At 35.1% G+C, this 19315-nt stretch overlaps 2 protein-coding genes across 3 annotated transcripts in view; both read right to left on the bottom strand.

Annotated features, from left to right (window-relative positions):
- The window catches only part of LOC145692843 (neurobeachin-like protein 1), a 561942-nt gene that overhangs the window by 58279 nt on the left and 484348 nt on the right, over nucleotides 1-19315 (bottom strand). The gene's annotated exons all lie outside the window — the stretch shown is intronic.
- Nucleotides 3292-10976, bottom strand: LOC145692894 (larval cuticle protein A3A-like). Its single transcript, XM_081768452.1, has 2 exons — nucleotides 10929-10976; nucleotides 3292-4017 (listed from the first exon to the last, which is right to left on the bottom strand). Exons 1-2 carry the CDS (start codon nucleotides 10944-10946, stop codon nucleotides 3448-3450), a joined length of 588 nt encoding a protein of 195 aa, XP_081624578.1. The 5' UTR covers nucleotides 10947-10976; the 3' UTR covers nucleotides 3292-3447.

Raw genomic sequence — 19315 nt, 5'->3', positions numbered from 1 at the left:
TTATGTTTGAATTGACTCCTCAGAAACACCGTGGAAGCGGACCCTCGTAAAAGTGTTCGTGTCACTTCTGACGAGCTACACATAACCACATCACTGTTGATCGGCCGCTCCGTGCAATCGGTAAGGTGAAAAAGATGAACTTATGAGTGTCACAGGAAGTGATACCGACGAACAAGAATCGCCGTCTGGATGGGTACATTTTCTAAGGTTAAGGAATAACCCGAAAAGTTCTTGCAGATATCACTTTTGATGACAATGGCTATGCTACTACAACCGTAAACAGTTAGGACAGTTGTTGAATATTGATCAAAGCACAGGAAGGTTTCCGAAACTCCCTACCTCATGTTACTGGTACGGTGATTTATAATGAGACTGATTCATCATGTCTTTCACCGTCGAGGAGAAACCATTACTGCGGATCGTTACAGTTCTGAACTCCATTGAATGCACCGCAACTTTGCCCGCAAGCATTTAGAAATGTTCAAATGACATAGTGTCTTCATATTGCTCAAAGAAAGTTACAGTATGAAACCCTTCCTCATCCACTGTATTCTCCTAACGTCTCTATTTCAGCATCTCGAGAACTTTCTCGCATCACGTACTCCAGATATCTTTCATAACAGAACCCAACCGTTGGCTAAGCGGTGGAAGAAATGTGTGTATCCAGTGGACGGCGATTATTTTTACAGGTATTGTACTTTTTTCTCCTTGGGGCGGATATTTTATTCGCACCAACTTAATATATCCTTCTTTTTAACAGAGATTATCGGCAACATGAAACTGAAATATTTTAATAATCGAAGATCAAAGAATTACTGAAGATAAATTGGGCACACGAAGTTAGACTAACATCATGCTTTAAAAACATCGAAGTGATAGTAATGATAGTGGTTCATAGTAGTCTTACTGGTCGCCAACATTACAGCAAAGTTATAAACAATGTTGAATGCCAACCATCTTTGTTCTGAAGTCGCACTTGATAAACTGCATGTCCAGTAACTGTGTAATTGTTTTTATTTAGTACTGTTAATGAAAAATATGTTTTGCATTTCATTATCAACTGCAAAATGTTCATTTTCTAGTTCCAAATTATCTTTAACTTATTATTCTTTATTTTTCTTTTATAAGGAATTTAAGGTATATCAGATCTGGATCTTGGGAACACAATTCCAACGATCCTACCTACCTAATTATATAGTGTAAGAAATTCTAAGGTTCAATTACTCACTTCCTCCATCCAGTTTTATAGTATCTTCAATTTTTCTTGGCTTACTCAACAATCTCTTCAGAAAAGAGTTCCCAGCAAAACTGTGTAACCAACGCCTACTCATCCCATGTGAAGACGAAGTGATGCGCTCGCCCATTTTGTGTACATGCAATTAGTCCCATTTACATTTACTGATATGTACATTTTAAGCAGTTTCTTGTTTATATGTTTGGTTGGTTTTCTTAACTTAAAATGTTGTTTCAAAGACTTTTATTCAAGAACCATCTGGGAGTTAGGTTCAACTTTCAAGTAGGGTACAATCTTTACCTTTCCCTGTGGACTTGCTATTACTCTGCCCAAGTATCTAAATTTACTCATTTCAACATTCTAATTCTTATTGCTTATGTGTATTCGAATGGCTACTGCGTATATCTTTGCTGCTCATGGACAATCCCAGTGGAAGCATAATTTTTTGAGCATACCCAGCATTATAAGGTAATTAGGATAACACTTGAATTACGAGTGTAACCGTAGTCTGGAAAGTCAGAGAAAACAGTAATAGAATAGTCATACACCACCCAAGTAAGCGCCTTCTGGCGGTCATTCTGGGCTGTATCACAAGACTTCAACTTTTCCCATCACTCACCTAAGACTGTTTACAGACAACTATGAAACAAAGCGAAGATCACAGTTTGTAATCTGTGATATGGTCACATTTTAAGCTCCAAGACTGTGAGCTATTTTGTTGAGAAAGTATTTGCACTTCTATTTTGACGGACACCACAATCAATTTAAGCAAAATGATACACACACATATTACATCTATAAAGGCATAGATTCAAGATTTGATCAAGGTGCTATATGTGTTTATGGGTGATTTAAAGTACTATCACAAATCATAAGTACCATTTTATTCACTATGTATTTGGGGCTTAAGGGAAAAGGAAAGGAGTTGGAGCACGATTCTAACATTCACTATCTACATATCTGATCAGGTAAATAAGTGAACGAATATCTCTAAGTATCGCCTATCTACCCATAGGATCAGCAGAATACACAGTGCACCGGCAAGTATTGATACACTTTGATATATTATTTTCCCTTTCAGTGACATGGTTGTCTGAGTAAAACCATATAATACTAATGAAAATGAAATATTTCAGTTTACCATCCCACGATTATCTCCTTTTAGGCCAATGGAGATTATGATTAAGGCAAGTGGATGATGGTGGAAGAACTGGTGGAATGAGAAAGTGGGAGGAAACGGTAGTACCCCGAGAAAACTCATGGACACGATGTTGTCTACCACAAACTTACTTGGCCGGGGATCGAACCAGGGACCCCATGTATCAGAGGTAAGCGCTCTACCACTGAGCCCCCGTGTCTCCCCAAAATAATACTAATAACACATTGATCAATGCAATATGCGTTAAGAAAAAATACAAGAAAGAAGCAGGAAGGATTTCCAGTTTCCAATTGTTACTAACATTTTAATGCATTGTTGAATACCTCACGATACATTTTCATTTCGAATAAATTCTTGATTTTACTCAGAATAAAATTCATTGGAATAAAATGTAAGTTTTGAATGTACGCTTCTTCCTTTGTAATTTTATAAGCAGTGATATAGTATAGTATAATACTGCAAATGTTAAAATGAAATTAAAGAACGTAGAGAGACTAACAACACATCAGCTAAATAGCCAAAATTTCAGATATGCTGATGGAGAAAAGATAGGTTGCGGACGGCTACAATTGCAACAAATATACAGTGTGATTGACTGATTATGGTATTTAATGAGGACGTAAGCAGCAAGGTCATTTGCTCTTTTACGAAAAGGTCAAGGGGCAACACGTTTTCTCACAAAAGAAGTCCTAAAATAAGAACAATAATTTAAAAAAATGATCAAAATAAGACTTCAAAAAGATCAGTGAAAATAAATCATATAAATCATATAAATCATATAAAAGATCAGTGAAAATAAATGTACGAAAATAATACGGATAAGTTTATTTTTCATTATACATTCGTAATATTTCCTGAAAGCTCTTTAGCTATCAAAACTAAGAATAAAACAAAACTATCCAGTTTTACAGAAAAGTTTATTTCCAATACGAAAATACATAACAAATAACAGTTTCTTCTCTTCCTATAATCATATAAAATATTAGGAACATGAACACAAACAAAATACGCACCATAACTTGTAAACTAATAAGAAACAAAGTTATATTGAGAATCACGCAACAGCAGCTGCAATAGGCGCCACCTTGACGACAGCAGGAGCATCTCGATGGACTACAGCGTTAAAGCCGTTAATAGGGTCAGCATAGTAGTTGACCACTCGTCGAGTGCCATCAGGTTCAATCAGGCTGTAGCTGCCCTTCACAATGCCTCCTTCTCTCACTTCCTCTTGGGTCTTTGAGTCTCCAGTCAAAGCATCCTGGACGCTGTACGCGAAGCTGTACTGTGGGTACGGATCGTGGTCCACCTTGTGGACAGGAACTGCGGGAACGGCTCTAGCTACAGGGGTAGTAATCGCTGCCGGTGCAGCAACTGCTCTGGCGAAAGCAACAGGTGCAGGTGGCCCCACAACTGGAGTAGATGGCCCAACAACGGGTACAGGTGCAATCGGGAGAGGAGCTCTAGCAGCAGGAGTTGCATAGTAGGCAAGACCAGATGGTGCAGGGAAGGCAATGGGGCCTGGAGAAGGAGAAGCAAATCCCAATGGCAATCCTGAGTAAGCAGCAAATGGAGCAGGAAAAACTCCTGCTTTGGTTAGCACCAGCAGAGTAGATAAACATACTACCTATAGAAAGAGGAAACAAGAAGATACACAAATTAGATGAGTGACGAAGTTATATATTTCTGCAGTTTAAACTTAAACATTAAAGCGAGTAAAAACATTTACCAAATTTAACATCTTGAACTGATGCAAGGCTGGAGAAAATCTTTACTTAATGAGAGCAACATTTTCCTAGAGTTTCCTTTGCGTGATAAAATAACTACTGTAGCAACACTTCTATCCAATCAAAATTAAAAAAATAAATAAATAAATAAATAAATAAAATAAAATAAAATAAAGCAATAAAGTTCTTCTGCTTTTAACTACAATTGGAAATTGGCAAGGTGGAGGCGATAGTAAATGTCGTGATGTAAATACTCTATTTTATTTTTCTATCGTCCTTATTGCCATTATTAATTACATGTGACTAACTTTTGTATGTTCATAGTGTAACAGTAATTCTTGCGCTCAAAATGGGAAATTCCAGTGTCTGAAGGAAGGAGTGCATCGTGCAAATATAAATCTCAAATTAGAACTTAGAGAACACTTAAGAAACCAATTTCAAGGAAAACAAAAAAGCAATGCATTATTATTATTATTATTATTATTATTATTATTATTATTATTATTATTATTATTATTATTATTATTATTATTATTATTATTATTATTATTATACTTCTGAAGTACGCTATGCGTGTCAGAATTCTTATAGAACGAGTATGTCCATCTGTCGACGGGTAAAAGATCAAAAACGGTAAAACATTTCAAGAAGTGCTTTTCTGCAATAGATTCAGTGTCTCAAGAATAGGTTTCATATCCCCGTTAACTCTCTATTCAAACTGGAAGTGGTAGAAATCACGATTTTAACATTGATCGCCATAGAAGAAAAACGGTTACAGCAGTTTTTTGCAATCGACTCAGCGTCTCGATCATCAGTACCTGTAATGCTTTACCGATACCGAAAGTCGTTAAAATTTGTTAGTACTTCGGCTTCAATATTGATTTCCATAGAACAAAAACGGTAAAAGATATCGAGAATCTTTTTTTTTTTTTTTTTTTTTTTTTGTACTCAGCGTCTCAAGAATAGATTCTATCTTCTCCGTTAACTCTCTATTCAAACCAGAAGTGGTATAAATAAAACACTTCCCGTTTCAATGTTTATCGGCATAGAACAAAACGGTACCAGCGAAAAGCATTTTTTTTTCAACCGATTCAGCGTCTCAAGAGCACACACGCTTACCACCCACAACTTTCTACCTAGACAGCAAGTGGCTGAAGTTTACTAGTACTTCTGGTTTCAATACGTATTCCCATAGAGCGAAAGCGGTAAGATATATTGGAAGTTTTCTTCCTTTCGCTTGTAACAATAACATTATAATTTTCATGAATGTGACTTCCTTCAAAAGACGCCACTGCTCATGCTACAATATGATCAAAAATACAATCTCGAACGCAACTGTTAAGAATTTTCATATTTTACCTTTCATTCTGGCAAAATATTGTGGCACATCTATTGCAATATTTGATGTATGTAAGATTATACTAAAGAGTTTTCTCTTTCACAATATTCTATAAAACCAGTAAATTCTTTTCCCATTTGTAATTTACATTTTGATATATTTCTTATCTTCTTTGTCATTTAGGGATCACAGTGATTCAACACAACACTCACCTCTAGTGAGAGGGTAGACAAGAGATCGATCTGAAGAATGTGGGGGTCTTTCGTGACTATTTTCACATTTATTCGTGTGATTAGAATGAAGAACTCGCTCTGAGGAATTTTCTTTTTAGATTTCTCCCGTTGAGTTTTTAAGGAGTTATATGTATCCTGCATCCATTCCGTGACCTATTTTAACTTTTATTTTATTTATTTATTTATTTATTGGTTTATACTCTTACCGGTGACTTTAAACTCTAAATGAAATGAGTGATAAATGCAAAGTGAATGGTAAAGAAAAAATTAAAGACATTACACCAGTGGGAGATATAATTCCCAGAAAAATTAGAATATGATGTTGTTAACCACTATTAAGGTTTGGAGTCGAATCAGGGCCTGAAGTGAAAACTCTACCAGCGAGCTACCATAACATTAATGCTACGTGAAACTAATTTCCATTTCATTTCCTCTCAACTTCTCTGCAACTTTATTACCAATTTCATATATAAAGATCTATCGAACGAGGTGTCAGTCGCCCCATGTTTCCATTTAAAATTTAAAAAAAATGAAAATGAAATGAAACCTTTGAGTTTTACGTCCCACAGTTATACCGGTTAGGCTAAAGGAGACGGTGATGATGAATAATGAATGAAATGGTGGAATGAAGAAAGTGGGAGGAAATGGGAGAACCCCGAGAAAACCCACGCACACGATGTTTGTCCACCACAAAGTTCACTTGGCGGGGACAGGGATCGAACCCGGGACCTCAAGCACTAGAGGTGAACGCTCTACCACTGAGCCACCGAGGCCCCTTAAAATTTTAAAGTTGGGCTCCGGGCCCTCTTGAAGAGCGGCCTGGGGGTACCGCGACATTACTATTCGATTTGCCCCATGGTGTTTTCTATTTGAGGTTTTGTTTTGTTCATTTATGTTCAACCGGTTTGGAGATATTTCCGTGGAAATATTAAAACGGGCCCCCCTGTATACAGTATATATAATATAGTGTTACAAAAGCTCATAGAAAAACCTAAAAGTAATATAAATATATATATTACTTTACTGTTCTGATTTCCTTCTTCTCCAACCACAATGTTCCTAAACGCTTAAAGTAGCTTTAATAATATTTTATTACATTATTGAATTGTATTCTGAATTGTTTTAAACGAAAGTAGAAGTAGTACAGGAGAACACACAGACATGATCACGCAAGTTTGCTCTGACGCGGTTTTTATTATTAAACATATTTATAAAATTGGTAGTAGATTTGACAATTAAATAAATAACAAGTATACATGTATAGATTGAAATACTGTTTAAGTCGACTTCAGTATTGGCTTGTGATATGACTACGGTAACTACAATCGAAGGAAGATGGCACGGTGATTCAGTGATAGAGAGTTTACCTTTGGTTCGAATGGTAACTGCTTCGATCTCGGACTATGTGAGCTTGTGGTAGACATAATCGTGTTTGTGGGTTCTCCTGTTTCCTCCCACCTTCTCATTTGAACAATTCCTTTTATAATTATTAACTTTTATTAATCACCCGTCTCCTTTAGCATATCGGACATAACCATGGAGGACACAATTAAAATAAGTTTTTGTGAAGAATAAATTCAAGTTAAACCCATTGTAAATAGACATCGGACAACGCGGTTTTGCATAGTGTAACCGCGTTACTCAATGTATTCATATATTATATCATATCTTAACTATATATAAAACTATACGAACTGACATAAATTACAGGAGTACTTCCAGTTGACGTAGAAAGTTGACATTTGGCATGATTATAACTTTCCGGGACTAACCGACACGAAAATTGTCAAAAGTGAATAATTGTAACTTTTGGAGATCTAAAGGGGGGTGAAGAATTTTCCCATGTTATTTAAGTGGGTCTTTTTTTGGACTTATAATCTCATATTTTAGGTACTTGGAATTAAAATAAAAACTTGAAATTCGGCATGTTTGTACGTTTTCATTAGTATTACATAAGTAAATCAGTAAAAATTAAAATTTCCAACCTTAGAGTGGTTTTATCGGGAACTGAAAATTTTTTCCATGTTATTTATATGGGACACCTTTTACACCCCAAAATTATTGTCCACTTCCTGTAAGGCTACAGTGATTAAATTTGACATAATTGTAGTTTTTTCGGGACTAACGGACAAATATAGTGCCAAAAGTAAATATTTTTAATTTTTAAGTGGTCTAAACGGAGATGAAAATATTCCCCATGTCATTTAAATGGGTCTTTTTTTTTAACCTATAATCTTATATTTCAGGTACTTGGAACTGAAATACGAACTTGGAATTTGGTATATTTGTACGTTTTTGTTGGCGTTACCTAAGTAAATCAGTAAAAATAAAAATTTCTAAATTTAGAGTGGTTTTATGGGGAACTGAAAAATCTTTCCCATGTTATTTTAATGGGACGTCTTCTACACCCCAAAATGTTTAGACACTTTCGGTAGGATTATAATGATGAAATCTGGCATGATTGTAGCCTTCCGAGACTAACCGACAAGAGAATTGCCAAAAGTGAATATCTTTAATTTTTAAGGGGTCTAAAGGAGAATCAAGAAAATCCCATGTTATTTAAATGGGCGTTTTCTTTGGATACAAAATTGTATCTTTTAGATAGTTGAAATAGGAAAACTTGAAATTCGGTAGAACTATAGAATTAAGAGGTGCGAGGTTGTAGGCCGAGCAAAGGCGAGGATGTGGGGGGCAGAGAAGTCCCCAGCTGGGCAAATTCAGGAAATATGAATTGCAAATGCACGAAATTCACTGTTAATGCAAAGGCTGATACATAAGAGATGCGAGGCTGTAGGCTGAGCAAACGCGGGGGATTGGGGTTTACTCGCATTTTGATTTTTGATGTTAAATAATATGGCGTTTAGTGTTTGGTACATTGAATCTGAAGTGATGATGAGCATATTACCATAATGATTCCTCAAAATCTATCAAACCAATTATTTTTCTACGTGGGAATACATTTTTATGTATAGACACGAGAAAACATTGCCCTCCTTTTGCTTCGCCACAGAACAATGAAACATAAGAAATATGAAAATAAATAATATAATATTATGTTTGCTTAGCGGAAGTTGGAACTTCAATTCTCGACTACTATTCTGGCTAATGCTTTCGTTCTTAAAAACAGTGCTTCCTACCATACACAGTTCACCATACACACAAGTTTGTTTAACATGCACGAGATAATTCCAACGCATTTGCTTTCGAGAAGCATATTCTCATAACTTTCATTGTAATTTAGAGTACGCACGCGAACTAAAACTTTCTTCACTTTATTTAGTGGTAGAGTGAAACATGAATAGAATGGAAGCGAGCGTATCCCAAGGATATAACACACCACAACTGGCAGAATTTTTGTTGAGGAATATCTTGTATAAAGCGCTTGGATCCAAGAAACGTCCGCACTATGACAAATCACGTTATTCATGGTCTATTTAAATGGGTTTTAACTTAATTTGTTCATCACAAAAATTACGGATAATAAACCAATTATATATAAATATATGGCCTATGGAAGCTGAAGGTTTAATACAGAATTCACTAAAGCTTTCCATTGACTTCTATCCTTAGCCAACTGGATCCAATTTCTACTTTGTATTCCTATTTCTGCGAGAAAATATGAACTAAATAATACAGAACATACTTGTAAACATATAAAAGTTGTAAAAAGCTATTTCTTCAACTGCAAATGAGAAAGCACTCTTTCAATTTTACGTCCCGCGTTACGTTCTGTATGCTAAAAACGAAATGGAAGTGAATGATTTTGATTATGAATAGAATTCATAGTAATTAACTTTTATTAATCGTCTCCTTTAACGTACAGAGCATAAAGTGGAACATTAAGCTTGAAATTTCATTTCAACCTGGAATCGAACCAGGTGTCCCTGACACCAGCAGTTAGCGCTCTATTACTGAATAACCGTGCCCCAATTCTTTAAATATATCGCAATATCACAAGCAAATACTCGACTCAACTCATACAGTGCTTCCACGCTGACATATACAGTGAGAGGGCCGTGATGGCTTAGTGGTAGAACATTTACCTCTGTACGTGAAGCTTTGTTTGGATTTCAGCTCGTGCCAAGTAAGCTTTATGGTGGACAAACATAGTATGGGTGGGTTTTGTTTGGATTTCCCGTTTCCTTCCACTTACTGGATTGGAGCAAAATCCACGTTGTTCTAAATCGTGTTACACAATGTATTCTTGTACTCTAATTCATGGTTACTATTTAAGGAATAAATTATTATGGCATGCTTATAATAGGAAACATTTTTAGTTAGTTACATTGTCTCTGAAAATCACTTAAACATTTTCTTAAAATGTTACGTACAAAGAAGTAGTTAGAAACTAACGATGTTAAGGAAGTTTTCTCACATAGATACTAATGGATATTAATAACATGACTTTTCAAGCTGTTTACCTTGAGTTATTCTTATTTATTATTGTGTTAATATAAATAATCTTTACATAATGCACTGTAAAATACCTTCGCCCTTTAACTGAAGTTCACATTAAATTATAAATGCAGTAAACTCCTGATTGTACACCGGAACTGGGTGGCGCGTTAACTGCGGATAAGCGAATTCCTCGGATAATCCGAAATAACCGAAAAAGATCGCAAACCGACATGACAATGCTTCTGAATTAAAAAAAAAAAACAGAGTAGGGGCCTACGGATACAATTATGTCTTAATAAACGACGGATATAATTATGTCTTAATATACAATAGTTTCCTGTACTAACTAGTTTGTTGGTTTATTAAGACAAAACCGACCATCAAAAGAAATCGGTCAACTGTTTTTCTTTATTAAAACAGTTTCTCTTTCTTTGTGATTGAAGAGTTGATATAATATCGTAATCCATTAACAGAAAAAAACAGAAAAAGAAGCAAGATCGTGGATAATCAAGAGTTTACTGTATTATTAAAAGGCAGCTCACCAACACAACAATTTCCGTGTTAATCATTTTATTAAATATACAGGATTTCACTTTATAAAACAAAAAAGCTTAAAACGAATATCAATCTGCTGATATTGCGAACACTCAGTTGCTTAACACGAGCAAACATCAAAGCGGGAATTAAAGTTCTTATATTTTTCCAGAAATTAAACACTTTGAGACATTTCAATTGACATTACACTATTAAAGTTCCCCTGTGTATCACAGAATGCTCTTATTTGTTTCAAGCGAACATTCAAATTAGTATAATTAAACACTTAGCTGATGGCTCTACTTACCCTAAACAATGTCATCATGAGATGGACTGCTAGAAAACCGTGACAAGTGAATTGGACAACAGACAAAAGAAAGTGAAGACCCCTGTCTTATATAGTTGCACCCGAAGCACGCACATCACACTCTCACAGCTGACCTCAAATTCACTTCCGAGGTGCTCCTCATCATATACGCTTCCTCTTTGCTTTTAATTTATTATTATTACAACATCGAATCGATTAATAGTGCAACAGGATACTCGTACAATGCATGCTTCCAAAACGGATTAATGACAACTATATTACGCATCAGAGAAGAAACCGCTGGTCATTTTCAACATCTGCACCACTCAACATACTAAAAATTTCAATCCATGATATATATATGAGTATAATAGAGAAGACATAATCACTATAAAATTTTGAATAAAATCTATTTTGATTATTGTTTAGTTTGATATGAAGGAATTAAGACACTTAAAAATAATTTTTATAAGTTTCTGTTTTGTCTCTTAATGTAATTATTAATTCCATGGTATTCCATCTAGCGAAGGGTTATGACAGGGCAGATGACTTTTCGTTGAGTGTGCGGTTCATGCGTGGGCTCCCATCTCCACCATGTCTTGCTTTTTAGACTGGAGTTCGGCCCGTCTTAATGCATGCAATTCTCCAATTAGCTCAAGATACTGTGCATGAACCAAGAACCAATACGGCACATTTTTTAAAAAAATATATATTTGTTCTATAATTATAGCTTAAGTGTTCAATTTTTACACAATTATTACTACAAGAGAGACAGGGGGTCAGGTAATACACAGAAATCACTATGTAAGAGGAATAGTTTTCGAAACATATCTTACTTTTGTGTTTTTAAAAACCGTATAATAATTTTCTTGAATGCAGGGGTACAATTTTAGCATTTTTTCTAAAGTAGTAAAAATGACTAAAAAAAAAAAAAAAAAAAGAAAGAAAGAAAGAAACGGACAATTTTTAGTTTTGATCTAGTAATGAGAGGTCTAACATTGAGATACTGTAGTCTACTAACATATATGATCTCATAATTGGGGAATTTATTTTTAAACTACTCTGCTAGCTAGTAGGCTCTGGCTTCAACAAAACAAATAAGACGGCATATGTATGAGGATACATATCTCTAGGAATTGCTTTCGTACACTGCGTCTTCTATTTATCTAACCCCTGGATTCTTATGCAACCCAACTAACTTCTATGCATTTTGTGCAGTGTCAATCGTAGGGAGAAAAGGTTTATTCTTACTTCATTGAATTTCCTATTTGACCCTTATGCTGTTACGCAATTTTAGCAACGATATTTTATCCATATCAATCAATAAGTTGTATAAAAATTGGTGCAAAATTACTGTGCATATAAATCTTTTCTTTCTTGATGTTTATTATTCCTTTAATGACATGTTCATTTGATTTCATTCCTCTTTTAAATATATTTGCAATGATTTTGTCGGCACCTCTAGCGGAATCATCACGCTTGAAATCTTTACAATATTACTTCCTGCGTTTCAATTTGCCATCGAATATGAGTTTATTCAACTTTGTGCAAAGAATGGAGAAAAAACTTGCAAATTCAGAAAAATAGAAAAACAAACAAAAAAATAATAAAGAAAAGATACACGATAATTTAATCGTTTAATAAAGTTGACGCATTTAGTTTGTTCAACAAGATAAAAACTGATTTACATTTTTTTCAACAGCTCTAATATTACTCGCCATCTCCAGGATGAGGAAAGATAACATTAAAAGTATTTACTGTAAGCAAGTATCATCTCTATATTTGCCCAGTGTGATAAAGGAAACGCAATTGCAATGGCTGTCTTGAGCACGAATCAACCAGTGTGATTGAAGTGCTGAGGTAGGCTTGTGACTAAGCACAGTTAGCACACTACTACGAAATTTGAAGTAAATCATTTTTTAAAATTAATTATCGGATCAAATTAATGTCATAGTTCGCAACGCTTCCTCTAAATTTTATTGACCCATCCAAAGCAAGAACTGTCTTTACTTAGTCTTTTAATCCTAGAATACCTGACTTCCATGAGTAGGTCTATGATTGATGTGAATTTCCGTATAAATCATACTTTTAATACAAGATTTAGTCTGTATAAATGTTTTAAATTCTACATTATTACTATAGTTTAACGAAAAAAAAAAGTTCCAAGGATTAGGCATATACCAATCGATAGATTTCACTGACAACTATCTATAGGAATTGCTTTTGAATACTGTGTCTATTATAGGGAGCTAGCTTTAATGCGAGGATGAGAAATTCAGAGTTGATTGGCAGGTTCCCCCACCCCGTCGCCAAGAAACGGTCACTCGACGGTCCTGGGCGGGGTTTCCAGTGCGTTGTCAAAAAAAATCAGCTAATACTCACTTAATTCAAAGAGTTTATGCAATTATGCAAACCCTATCGAAGATCCCTATATACGTGGACACACGCAAATTAGGCTGTGATAACAAGTGCTTCATTTTTTTCTCCTTCGCTTCTTCGTCGCACTGCACTATGGCCTTCCTTATTACTTCTCTAGCTTCGCTGTGTATAGTTTGCCCTCTCTTACGCTGTGAAGCCATTGTTAAATGAATAATAAGCAACAAAACCGCAACCACAACAGCATACAACAAATAACCAACTCACACTAACTCTTCAGAATGACATTCATGTGACAAATTTTTAACCCTGGCAACGCTGACATATAGAAGGAGGGTAAGGGAGTATTGCAAGAGTCAGGCAGAAAAAGTGTTGAAATTTCCCCCCCCCCTTTACTTCAGCCCCCGCTGGTAAACAAGCTAGCTCCCTATAATACTATTTATCTAACCCCTGGATTCTTATGCAACCCAACTAACTTCTATGCATTTGGAGCAGTGTCAATCATAGGGAGTAAAGCTCTATTCTTACTTCATCCAATTTCCCCTTCGATCCTTATGCAGTGCGCCTGTTTTCTCTGTTAAGCGATTTTAGTATCGATATTTTATCCATAGATATCAATCATTAAATTGTGCAAAGATTGATACTGTAGAGTATAAACGTTGATGTGTAGTTCTCGAAAGTAAAAAAAAAAAAAAAAAAAAAAAAAAAAAAAAAAAAAAAAAAGAACAATTATTTTGTCAACTTAAAACTTGGTTTTGTTCATTATAGCTTTGGAAATGTTCCACAGTATTAATAAAACAAAACTGACCGAAGTACCAAATGTATATTAATAGTACTTTTGTGTAACAATTTCAGCAAGGTAACTTAGCCTTCATCATAAGATAAACTGTCTGATTAAGGTAATTTTACATTGCCGAGACTGTTACGTAAGTATTATTAATACTTTACATATATGATGCTTTGGTCAGTTTTGTTTTATTAATACTGTAAAAATTGATGCTGACCGAAAATCACGCCACACATTAACTTGCTAACAAGAAGCCACACATTAACTTGCTAACAATACTGACGTATACTGAAGTTTTTCATTAAGACACTAACAAGATGATAGTACGTAATATGGTAAATTGATATACAAAAATAAAAATTAAATATTTCAGTTTAACGTCCCAGGATTACGCCTTTAGGCTAAAGAAGACGATAATTAAGGCGAGTGAATAATGATGGAAGAACTGGCGGAATGAGAAAGTGGGAGGAAACGGGAGTACTACGAGAAAGCCTACGGACACGACACACAAACTTAAACCATGGACCCCACGCACCAGAGGTAAGCACTCTACTACTACACCACCGTGCCCTCTTCGTTAATGATATATAATCCAAAATTATGATTAACTTTTAAACTTTCTATTTAAGTAAAATATTGTTCAAAGATAAGATACGTAGCAATTGATAGATGACATCAAGCTTAACAAAATGACGTCCTCAAGGGTAAATTCTGATGCATGGTTCCCGAGAAAACACACAAAAATGAACTTTTATGGTGCTAAAAAGTATGTCGTTCGTTGTTGTTAGTAACGCTACACTTATGGACTGCATGTGCAAAAAAGTTAAATATCATACCTTGTCTTCTTCTAATAGTGATACAGACACTCTTAGCAATGACACATACAATCCTAACAATTACGAACATACCACTTTAATATTTTGCAACACCGTTAAGAAGCAGATTGTATCTATTGCTATTGGATTTCTTCTAATAGTGACGCACAGACTATCTGGAATTTTTCTCGAGCCCTAAGAATTTGGATGACGCAGTTTACGACAATAATTCTCCCTCATGGAACCCCTGCAGATCAGCGACACACATTATCTCATATTTTACTTCTTCGTACAGGAAAGTTACTCAACCATTAGATTAGTATTGTCTCTTAAGGGATACTTATAAGATAGTCATGAAAGTGATAACGCATTAAAAAAAAAAAAAACACTATTCGAAGCATTACAATACACTGGACATAAATTACTTTAATTGCGTGGGATATAATTCTCAAGTTACTACGCAACATTTTGGTCTAATCCGACACAGCTTGCACCTAATATCTCATATTGGTCACTGCTACGGAAATTGTCAACGTAATCTTCTTTTGTGGATGTGAATCCAATGATTAGTAGGCAGATCGTCGGAAAGGAAAGAGTGCAAGACGTTGCCAACAACTCTGCATATCAAAATCGCGCCGTGTTTGTGAAGCAGCGGGTGAAAACGAGAGAAAGTGATCGTGATTTGAGTTCAAAATCACTTATTTCACCTTGCAACGACTTACGAAACAATAAAACGGTATTTCCCGCATACTCGCAAGATGACAGGTTTCGTTAAGCTACGTCAAATATTCATTTGGAAGCTTAGGCAGCTATGAAATTAATTATTTTATACACTCCACACACAAAGTTTATGCCTGACTAAACACTGAATTAATTCTCAACAAACGCTAATAACATTTAAGTTTTAGAAACAGTAACAAATAAGTAAGGGAAAAGAATGAATCATAGAAGGACAAAGGAATGAGGAGATGTTAACAGTGGGTACCGACTTGTGCTGGCTGTTTAAGTCTGTATAACATGGATATTCTGGTGTATAGTATAAAGCTGGAGAGGGAAAAAATGGTGTTTTAAACAATAAGTGATCGGATTAGTGTTATTATTTTTTGGTCATAATTTAATTATACTGTATTCTGGAAGTGGGTTAACAACTAAAGCGGCATGGTAATGAAAGAATTGAAGACTTTTGCTTTTTACGATGTTCGTTTTGGTTATAAAAATGGTAACCTTTCAAATGCAATCTTCAGCTTCAGAGTTCAACAATTGTACTACTAAAATATTGATGGTCGTATTGCAGAGAATCGTAGTTCTTAGTACACATAAACTATCTTACTGTAATAATTGTTACTGCGTACAATGGACTTGTTTCATCAACGTTACAATGCCCAATTGAAAAAATGAAATGAAATCTTTGAGTTTTACGTCCTACGGTTATGCCTGTTAGGCTAAACGAGACGGTGATGATGAGTAATGAATGAAATGGCGGAATGAAGAAAGTGAGAGGAAACGGGAGAACTCCGAGGAAACCCACGCACACGGTGTTTGTCGAACAATGTTCAACTGATTCTACAATGATTAATATGGGAATTTCTTGGTTAACTTTTAACATTTACTATAGTATTATAAAACTTATTCAAGGCAAACTACCTCTGCTCTGTAGGGTAATTCAAAAACTAAAATCGTTAAAACAACTAATTTTAATCTCTAAATTATTGTAAAAGGATACCCCAAACATCACTTCATTTAAATTATTCTTCCTTATTTACATAGTTAATACTTAACTTAGTTGGCATTATTTCTCTTAATAATTTCTTCCACACATGAATGATTGTAATAAAATTATATGATTTGGTTCCAGTGCACGTTGTGCTATTCCAGAGTTTCTGACCGATTCAGATGTATATCTTGTGTGTTCTTCACATCCCGTCCAAATTTAATGTCCCATTTGTTCTATAACACCACATATCATTAACCGTAATATACGAATGGTTTTCGCTGAAGTCATGTGAATAATTTTTATTCCATACTTACACCATAGCGAACTATCCAATTAGAGACGGCGTAATTCTTGTCTTCTTCCGAATTTTTTGTTGAATTGTATTGTTTCGTTTACAATTCGACTATTGCAGCATATTTACCTGGTAATTTTTGTTGCAGACCAGTGGATTCAGGAATGTTACGATGCTCGATTCTATTATGTTTAACGATGAAGCTCCTGTAATTAGCTTTAATGTTTCCTTATTTTCATTGAAGTTAAGAAAAGATAGCTCTGCTCAGCAGAAGCTCGAAACCATGTTATAAATCTTTCTTCCTTTCTTTATGAATTAACTGGTTCTGAGAATACATATTTCAAATATAAATGAAAGTTTTATGAAGTTTTTTAAGATGATACAGCCAGGCCCGGATTCGCACCTAGACTTTATCTGGAGCCTAGACGGCATACAGTTTAAGGGTACATATATGGCTCCCTTTTCTCCGCCTTAGATATTAAAGAATAGGATAATTTATTGTACTGTACTAGAAATTTCCTATATGGACATTTCTGTATTACATATTATAGTATGAGCATGGACACCCGAAAAGGAGGACAGGGTGGGGACCGAGCCCTCCCCTGGCTCACGAAAATGTATTAAATTTCTTAATACAAATAAAAAATACCAAACGTAATATAGCGACCAGGGATTTGAGCCCACCATAGAAAATTTTCTCCGGGCGCCTATGGACATGAGTCTTTTTGTTGTATAAAATGTATTCTACAATGGAATTTTATGTAGTCGCGACTGAAAGCTGGATCGATTGTCGATGATAACTTTGTGCTTGTGATTTTCAACACAAGAACTGCATTTTCAGAAGGGAAGGGGGAATAGGCCGTTCTGGGAGTATAGCCTAGAGTGTCAGTTAATTCAGACAGCTATGGAATCGCCTTTATAACCAGTTCTGTAAATTTCTACCCTGAGTTTTGGGAAGATATAGTATTAGAAATAAAGTAAGTAATATTTAAGAGCAAGGAGTTATTATTATTATTTATTAGCTATTTCGTTGAAATAGTGCACGGTAGTTACATTCAGTTACCCTCATTTATTAGCATTTTCACTATATGGCTTACTTTTTAAAATTTTCAGGAAAATGCTTTTGTACGTGGATTTTCGTTGACGACTTATTGATCGCTTCGTTAATCAATCGACTTTCCTATATACCTAGATTAGTAAAATAAAAGAGTATATTCCATATTCATTGGAAATAACATATCCGTATGTAAAAACAAGATCCGCGTTTTTATCACGCTGACAAGATCTTCGCAAAGAAGCTATTTATTCGTGCAAAACAGCAACCCAAAGCTTCATTTCCGCATAGCAGCACTAAAACATTTCGCAATACTTGTTACTTCCAACCACGTACGCGTGTCACGCTACTGCCTTTTCAAATCTTTGATGAATTTCAAACACGAGGATTGATTTCAAACTAACAGGAATTGAAAAAAAAATCTAATTTACTTCAATGTAGATCATGTTTAATGAGAAAACGATCACGAAGAACACTTCAGCAGTGACTTGCAACTAAAACATACATTTCAACTGGCTTATGTTAATTGTGGGTGTGGCTGAATAGATAAAAGCAAGGAGTAGTACCTCTATAGAAGCTTATGGCTATATGGACACTACACAATATTTCATTTACAAAAAATGATTTACGCATGAAATTAAAACATTATGAACAAGGTGATTACAAAATACTATTTACGTAATGACGTAGCTAATTCGTTGTGCTCAAATAAAAGGAAATCCTGTATATGTAACACAGTCACAAAATATAATCGGCGCTGAAGATTCTTCGCTACGCTTGCCGTCATTTTTCAAAATTTCAATTAATACCTTAAAGACAATCAAGATTAAAAAAAAAAAAAAATGAAAGTGAGCCAGGCAGTGTCTACGAAAACTATAAACTAATAACCCTTTCCAAACCTTTTCTTATCCCGTTAGTACATGGTCAAAGAAAGCTTGAACAAGGCTCTTGTCCCAGACCATTCACGACTATCTGATGAAAAAGACGTCAGCATTGGCGTCATTTTTGCCTTTAATTCAATACTTTCGTTTAAGATATTTCGTTTCGGTCTTGTGATATAATCCAATTAAACGGTATTCAATAGCCAATCAGCACTAGAGTTGATTGTTGGAAAATACAAACCAACTATATTGGCGTCGTGAGACAGAGCGGCAATCGTTGAATTAATATCCCCTGTTCGACTGTTTTCCATTTTTATAGGATGTTCAAAGTGTGCAATATCATAATAATACACATTCAAATATCCGCGCTGGAAGATATTGCCAGTAACCTTGCTGACAATCAGAGCAGTAGCTAGAGATTTCGGCGCCCGCGGCGAAGTAAGAATTCGGCGCTCCCTACAATCACCA

This window comes from Thermobia domestica, chromosome 1, assembly GCF_964235325.1.
Source record: "Thermobia domestica chromosome 1, izTheDome1.hap1.1, whole genome shotgun sequence".
In the NCBI taxonomy this organism is placed as follows: domain Eukaryota; kingdom Metazoa; phylum Arthropoda; class Insecta; order Zygentoma; family Lepismatidae; genus Thermobia; species Thermobia domestica.
This window is presented reverse-complemented; position numbering and strand designations above follow the sequence as displayed.